The sequence below is a fragment of the Pithys albifrons genome, chromosome 3, assembly GCF_047495875.1.
Source record: "Pithys albifrons albifrons isolate INPA30051 chromosome 3, PitAlb_v1, whole genome shotgun sequence".
NCBI classification, from domain to species: domain Eukaryota; kingdom Metazoa; phylum Chordata; class Aves; order Passeriformes; family Thamnophilidae; genus Pithys; species Pithys albifrons.
The window spans coordinates 48,209,407-48,217,718 of NC_092460.1; the positions used below are offsets into that span (position 1 = coordinate 48,209,407).

Consider the following 8,312-nt stretch of genomic DNA (forward strand, 5'->3'; position numbering starts at 1 on the left):
GTTTGAGTCCTAAGAGCATGTGCTGCCATTGCAGCCTTCCTCCTGAACTATCAGCCATCCTTTCCAGTGTCTGGAGAGAGAAGTGCACTGGGCTGCTGCTGAGAGCTGAGGCTGCTAGCACATGCCACCTTCCCATAAATAAGCAAAGGACCTTCCCTCATCCTGTTCCCCCAGCACAGCAGTGGCCATGGCCTTCAGTCAGGGAGCACTTCTCAGCTCTGAGGCACTGAGCCTAAGCTGCTGATTTGCGCTGTGAGGTGCAGTAACCAGGTCAGGTCCCCATGGTGACACCTGAGTGTCGCAAGCCTCTGCCTGAAACAGATGTCAGGTGCCACTCAGGTCCTGGATTGACAATGTAGTATGCAGCACGGCCAGGTAAGTAGGTAAAACCCCTTTCTACTTTCTCCTGCTCCCCCACTTCTCACTGGAGTGTTCATAAAGCCAGGAGCAAACACACAACACTGGTGCAGGGATTTTTATTTTCTGAGAAACATATGCTTTACTTCCCAGCCCAACAGACCTTCAGATACATAGTGGCAGCTGCCAGAAACCTACAGATCACAGGGAGTACTGCTTCTTACAGTTTTGCTAATGCGAGTTTAACAACTAAACCCTCCAGAGCTGACAGGCCCTGAAGACTGACTGGCTGCATTCACCCCCACAAAGGAAAGTAATACTGTGCTGGAAGCTCTCCTTAGTAACCTCCTAACAGTCTCACATGTGGGAAGAATGGGACTCTATGTTCTTGCTTCCCATCCTCATACAACTTTCATTTGGGTCATCCCTTCACTCTCTCATTCACCACACTCAACACTTCCCTTGTTCCTCCACATCCCTTCAACTCTGGCTTGCCATTTGCCACTCAGATGAGACTGAGTTTCAGGGACGGCGAAAGAGAAAGGAGATAGGATAGGCAGAAACTTGTAGATAACCCCTAACATTAATTTTCCTAAGAAAGCAGATTATTTCTTTTGTATACATGAAGCCAGGAAATTACAGTTTATCATGGATATCACTGAATGTCTCTACGCTGCCTGGAGTCACTCTTGGCATCTCATCAAAGCTTTCCCAAACAACATAGATGGCCAATGTGAGATGTCCAAAACAGTGCTGGGGAAGATATTCTAAGATGCATGGCCAGGCCTCCATCATGGTGTTCCTTTGTGCATATGTGCTAACCCTGGAAACCGAACTCCTTGTACTTGGCTGCCATATCATTTCGGAACAGCTCCAGAGCTTTCTTCATTGCAGCCTGGGCATCAGCCCCAAAGTCTGCAGCGTGTTTTTCAGCAAGGACCTTGATAATGACTTCAGAAATGAACTGTGAGGAAGGAAAGAGAGAAAGAAAAACTGAAGAGACACTCAAGGTTTATTTTCAGAAAAGCCAGACTAAGAAATAGGTTGCAGAGCCTGGAAATATCTCTGAGCTAATTCAGTAGCCCTCCGTGCAGTCTCTGGAGAGACAGTGAGGTTTAGCATGCAAGGAGCCTGGGCTACGCAGAAGAACTGGGCTCCTCTCCTAGCTCTGATGCTGATCTGCTTCATGACCTTGAGAAGACCATGGCCCTGTCCACTTTTTGTCTTCCTCATCCATTAACACTGAAAATTCATGCCACATGTTTGTATAACACTTAGTTTTTTGGGTCTTGGTCTCCAATGGATCCTCCAGGGTTTACTCTAAAATTATATGTCCCATGTGTCCAGCCACTGACAGGTCTTATGTAATATAGTTTCCCAGGCATGCAGAGGCTGCATGGGTTGGTTTATTGTTGTCCAGGGTTAGTCAGACTGTGTGTGATGTTTGGAATGGGAAATCTAAACTTGGATATTCACATGCCATTCACATACTATGAGCCGTTTCTGTGCCTCCTGCTGCCTGTACACAGAGACCTTGGACTTGAGGGAGAACCCACAGAAGTCCAACTAGTCATCAATAAATTAAAGCAAAACTCTCACATAGCTGTCTTGCACACATTCACTACACACCAGACACGAATATTCCTTGTCCTTTTCCATACCTCCAGATATTTGACAGGGATTTTGTGCTTGGTTGCATGGGTCTGAGCCAGGGGCTTCAACTCCGACTCGTGATTACCCTTCTGTTTCAGGATTTTGCCCAGTTGGGTAAGAACAGTAGCTCCATGTTTCTTCAGATCTTCAGAGCCTTTCATCTGATCAGGAGTCTTAAGGCCTTTGAACTTTTCAAACTTTTCGATGGTCTCAGGGTGGTCCTGAAAGAGTCTGTGGAGAGAAGTAGAGGGACTTGTCTTTGGAGACCAGAATCTCCACCCTTTGAGTATTGAATCTACTTTAATCCCATCCACTTTAATCCCATATTCTTACACATATTCTAACATGATCCCCATTGTCTATTTCCATTCCCTCTGGTTGTGGCAGACTGCCCTAAACATGTCCAACTAGAGCAACAGAGTAAGCGTCCACAATTTTTTCATATAGTTCTGCTAACACTTTGGCACCAGTCCTGTGGGATGCATCAATTGTTGGAAGACAGAGACAAGAGCCAAGGCTGGCTGTGGTAACAAGAGGTGAGTTCTTGCATTTTTCTGAAGGAAAATGGAAACCAAACAAAACTACTCATCTTCATTGACTTACTGTTGCTGAGGACCCAACCTGTAGACCCCTGGCTGTTGCAAAGACTCTATTCCCAACCCATCATTCATTGATGAGGAAAGGAGAGTTCTAGAAGCTTCTCACAGATAACAAAATCTTCAGTGGGAATGTTCCCCAACCCCAGGTCCCTTATGTCTGGAGCTCAGGTGTTCTTGAACATCAGCTGGATGGGAGTGCTTACTCTGCCTCCCAAATCAGTGATTGCAGACACTGAGGAATTTGGTTCCTGATTTTTATTCCCACTCTCTTTCCCTTGCCTCTCTCCTCCCTCAGAAACTCCTTGGAGGAACAAGGAATAACCTGGGTTGGCTGGGGAGCACAAAGTCACAGGGGAAGGGGTGCCATCTATTTATTTAATGCCATGCTCTATCATGAGATTTTTGTAAGAATAAAAAATATCATTACCTTTCCATTTCAAACTGCTTTTACTGTCATATGGCAAACTCAGAGCCAAAGTAGCCACCTCACAGAGACTGATGGATGAGGAGGGCTCAGGTTCAAGCTATGCTTCCATTATGCTTGCTCTGGACTGCATGAGGGAAAAGCCATCACATGGCCACTCACTTCATTCCCACTTGGTTCCCTTCTCTTCAAATGGCAGCTGAGTTGGGCCATGATAAAGAAGGTAAATACCACTTTGGCTCATCTTTGAAAAAAGGTTTTCAAAGCTTTCCGGTGGATATGCCTGATGGTGTGGGCTCCTTCCCTTTGTCATGCTTATGTTAGAAAATCTCTCAAGCAGGTGCCATATTCCCAGCAGAAAAGGACAATGAGATCAGCATGGCAAAGGAAAGGCCTTTGGAGTGAGGGAGCCAATGGTACTGACTATCCTGGCCTTTTCTCTACCCTTCCACCACGTTGTACCATGCACAGTCTGAGGTACAGGAGGCAAGTCTCCATCCCTGCTGGTCTTTAAGGACAAGATAGGCTCCAACACCCACCTAATGTTTTTTCCCCCTCCGCAGTATCTGGACGTTCCTCCCTCAGGGTGTCAGGATCCCAAGGACAACATGGAGGTTGTGTCCTCTGAGATGAAGATCTCATGAGGACTCCCACTCTGACACCAGAATCATGGAGGAGGGAAGCAGAGGGAATGATGTGCTTTATTTCACACCCACACCTCAAATTCATCGTAACCCAGACCTCAAATTCATTGTAAGGTAATATACAGGTGTTACCACACAGATTTTTGCCCAGAAAACAGGACAGACAGGGCTCTGCTGGGTCATGCTAAGGTGCAGAAAGGTAAACACTCAGGTGCTTCACAGTTAATTTTATTGAAATAATACATCCCAAGAAAATTTTTACAGAGGTGATTTTCCTCTAATTTCCTTCCCTGCTTCCCCATATCCTTGCTGCAGAGCATCTGGGGACTCAAGACACACAATTCTCTCCATAATTTCTCACTAGAGTGCTTGGGAAATGGGGATCCAAAGCAGAGCTTAGCCACCAGAGGCAGAGGGACAAAGCAGCAGATCTTTTTAAAGCAGCATTGGCCTGCTCCTGCACCCACAGAGAGAGAGAGAAGCACAGCCACTTTACACACTGCATAACTTTTAACCCAGAAACCATAGCAATGGAAAACCCACCACCCTACATGAAAGAAAACAGTTTGTTGAAATAAACACCGACAAATATGCCTCTCATCAAATGGCCTCAGCTTTACTCTTAGAGCCAAAGCTTCTTGCCTACCTCATTAAAATTATATGCCCATGGCCGGCGAGGTCAGACTCTACCTTTCCCCAGACAGTCAGGACTTTCTCCCATTCCTGGTCACTGAGCCCCATGGTTCACTGAAGGTAGATCCTGAGTGCTCCCTGCAGTCGTTTGCCTTTCCCCAAAGGGTGGCCGGAGAGCTCACCCCTGGGATTTATAGCCCCTGCTCACAGACCTACACCTGTCAGTCATCAGCTGGACATCTTGGTCTCTTTCAGGCTTGTCTAACCTAATCAGCCTCCCTGTTTTTTCCTAGGAAGCTATTTTGGGTCAGGTACTATTGTGGGTGCCACTGATGGCATCATTTCTGCTTTTCGTATTGGACTGGCACATGTCCCACTCGAGACAGAAAGGGCACTGGTGAAACACAGTGCCAGGAGCCTGTCCCAGGTTCCCAAGGACCCAGAGACAGTGTCAAGCTGTATGCCAGGAGATTCCTGAAGAGCACTGTCATCTGCAAGGCCACTCTACCTCCCTCTTCCGTGATCTGCCAAGGGCAGGCAGAAGAAAAGGCCAGGACATCAGTAGCACTGACTCCATTGGCTCCATCACTTCAAAGGCCTTTCCTTTGCCATGCTGATCTCATTGTCCTTTTCTGCTGGGGTAACACATCGTTTGTTATTAGAGAAGAGCATGGTGTTAGAGGAGACGTCCTTAACCATATCCAAAGCAGCTCAGTCATTTCCCCAGCTGCTGCAGGACAAAGGAGGGGTATAGGAGCTGTGTGGGAGCCAGTTATGCCACACCTGCTTGCTGAGGTCCTACTGCCCGTCCTTCTGAGAAACACCTAGGATTAGCTGATGGCTGAGCCTGGATATTGAAGCCAACAGATGTACTGAGCCAGGAGGGTAATTTGCAACAGGCCAGAGACACAAGGACGCAGTAAGGCTTCACACAACACCCACTCCAGCCACAGTTCTGGTTTCTGGCTACCTCTGTCAAGCCAAACAAGTATCAATGTTGAAAGAAGAGCCACTGGTCTGAAAATACACCTGGATATGCTTTGGGACACTTCTCAGACTTTCTCCTCGCTTCCTTTCAGGACTGGTAACAGCCTGACACAGCAATGGGATGACTAGTTCTTTCCAGGGGCTGGATGCACTCATAGCACAGCCTGACAACAAAGACCAGCAAGCATTGCTGTCCGGAACCGTGTGGAACATGTGTCCCAAACCTATCTCTAGATGTTTCCAGGAGGCAAGTAGGCAAGAACTGACAATGAAGGGCTGAAGATACCTGCTTTGGAATTCAGGAGAAGGGCATACAACCTCATGGTCTCTACCACAGTGCTGCACAAACTGGGGTGCACTGCTGCCCCTTCACCCTTCGACTCTCTACAACACAGGAACAGGTTCACTGTTCCAACCTTGCAAGGGGAGAGAAGTGCCCACGTACCAGGGTAATCAGGCAGCAAGGATGATGGAGGCACAGAGCCTCACATCCCTATGAAACATAGAGGTTTAAAGAGAACAATTTGGTTCAGAAGGGTGGCAAAAGCCAAATGGAGGTGTCAGCTGGTATCCAAGTGTAGAGGTAAGGAAATTTTGGCTATTACATGTTGCAAGCTTCTGTCAGCCAAGTCAGCCTGTAACTTGAAATTCACCCCTTCCCTCTCCTCTATGCACCAGTTTGCTTCACAACCTAAACACCCCAATTCCGGGATTTCATCCTGATTTATCTGTGCAAACACCAGGTCACTACCAACTACCCAAACTAAACTAAGCTTCTGGATTAGCACCTAGGACTCCTCCAACTCATTCCTCATGCAGTTCTCCACAGCACAAGACTGAGACAGGAAACTTCACGCACCTGCAGCCTCACTGCCCAAGTACTCATAGCACTAAACAAGCATTTGTACCCTCCCAGGCTCGACCTTGGGTATGATCCTGAATACTGACCTTACTGGTTTACACGCCTTTCAAACACAGCACAAACGTGCTCCTGGTACACAAGAGGCTGCTGCTTATACACTGAGCTCTGTCATATTTCCCAAGCTGAAACTACTCCGTTTAGTGTAAAATAAAGCTGTAATAGCTTCATTTGAAATTGCTTGATTCTTCTCCCTCTGTAGCTTTCCCCAGGGCTGTGAAGCCAAAAGTCCTTGTATGGACATCAATGTTAAATGGTCAGAAGACTTAAAAGGAGCATGAGTTTCCATATTGCTCTTTTTGCAAGCGATGTAGTAATGAAATGAAATCATAAGCTCTTCTCCCTAGAGCTTAAATAAATAAGTAGCCTAGAAAAATACTAAAAGCTTTCTAGTGCACCAGACCACCCCTCAACCCTGCAGCCATGAAAAGGATATAACATTTTAGTATCTACAGGCCTCTTCTCTCTCCCATGGGGCCAAATCTATTCGCTTGAACAATCATCTGGATAAACACAAACCACCAGAGAGCCAACGTAATGGCTGCCTCCTTCAAAATGTGCCAGGTAAACGAAGAGCCTGTTTGAAGCAGCTCTGCCCACACCAGAGCCATGCCAGCACACATGGCTGTGCCTCTGCACACACACCCGAGGCACTCTCGCTAAACTGGCAGTAAATGGACCGCTGATGATTTGCGCCACTTGGGGGATTTTGGCCGCAATGTTTTGGGGTGGCCACTGTCGTCTCGTTGCAAAGCCCCCTGGGGGCACGTGCTCCAGCAGACCTTTTCTGAGCAGGGTGCGGAGGACGGGATGACCTGCGGTGGTCCCTGCCCAGCCCAGCCCACCCGGGGCTCCCCCGGCCCGGCCCGGGCAGGAGCCGCCGCAGCTCCAACCCCGTCGGTCAGGACTTGCTGCCACCTCGTGGCCATGGATGGCGGAGCCACGGGCACGGGAGGCCACGGCCAAGCCCCTGCCCGGGATCTGGGGGCGCGGGGAGGTGGCCAGCGGGTATCCCTCGCCCTTCCGAGGCAGGGGAGTGACCCCGAGGCAGGCAGGACCGCAGCGTCCCGGCTCAGGCAGTGCCACGGGGCTGCGGCTGCGCTCAGCTGCAGAACTCCTGTACGGGGCTCATTTTCTGTGTGGGATGTAGAGACGTTGGTATTCCTTTTCACTTGGGATGCTGTGCCTCCCTCCTTTTCCCCCCAACCCTGATATTGGAGCGGTCTAGAGTGGTGGGATTGGGGCAGAAGAAGATCCCATGGGGCAGCAGCAGAACCACATCTGAGACTCAGGGTACTGCTGAGGAGAAAGACTGTTCTAGAGACTTTGTGGGTCTTGTTTCTACGCAAAAATGTTGTCTAAAGGTGCTTAGGAAAGGTGCCCCCATGTAACGAGTGCAGCAGGTAGGGGAAAAGCCATCTCTGGCAAAACAGTGGATGCAATCCCACTTCTGCCTTGCTTCTCCCTCCATATATGGCCAACCTTTCTACAGGTATTAATGAATTCAGACCATGTCACAATCCTGTGGATGGAAAAATCACTTGTTCTCCCCAGTTTTGAGGGATCAAAGAAGTCCTGTGGCTTTCTTGGGCCCACAGACACTCCAGTGAAAGTCTGGCTCTTGGATATAGCTTTAGAAACACCAGCTGTTTGGTGTTATTACTGTGGGGCTCAGCCACCCAGAGGGATCTGGGAGGCACAAAGATTCGCACATCAGACACAAGGATGCACCAGATCCAAGTTTGTTTTGTCACATTGAATTTTGTTTTAGAGTAGCACTGTTGTGAAGAGATAAATCCTACCCCAGCCTATAAAGCCCAGCAGTCCCTCACATTGCCTTGGTGCTTAAGAGAACAAGTGACTAGGTCTGTTTCCTATGGAGCCAGACCCACTGCAAGTAGGAAAATGGGCACCCAAGAGAGCGTCACAGGCAGAAATCATAGATCTCTTTCTCATTTGAAGTAGGTTTGTGAAATAAACTCCCCAGCAAGGGAGAGAGATGCCCCAAAACCCAGTTCTTGCTCAAGAAGCAATCTAAACCATCTTGTGAGCTTACACAGCAAAACATCTCAGAAGGACAAACAGATATTTAGTTC

The 8,312-nt window shown here is 48.3% G+C and overlaps 1 protein-coding gene across 1 annotated transcript; it reads right to left on the minus strand.

Moving 5' to 3' along the window:
* Window positions 1–460: 460 nt before the first annotated feature.
* MB (myoglobin) lies at window positions 461–4,466 on the minus strand. The gene is made up of 3 exons (XM_071549841.1): window positions 4,324–4,466; window positions 2,019–2,241; window positions 461–1,321 (listed from the first exon to the last, which is right to left on the minus strand). Exons 1-3 carry the CDS (start codon window positions 4,416–4,418, stop codon window positions 1,175–1,177), a joined length of 465 nt encoding a protein of 154 aa, XP_071405942.1. The 5' UTR covers window positions 4,419–4,466; the 3' UTR covers window positions 461–1,174.
* Window positions 4,467–8,312: the final 3,846 nt, after the last annotated feature.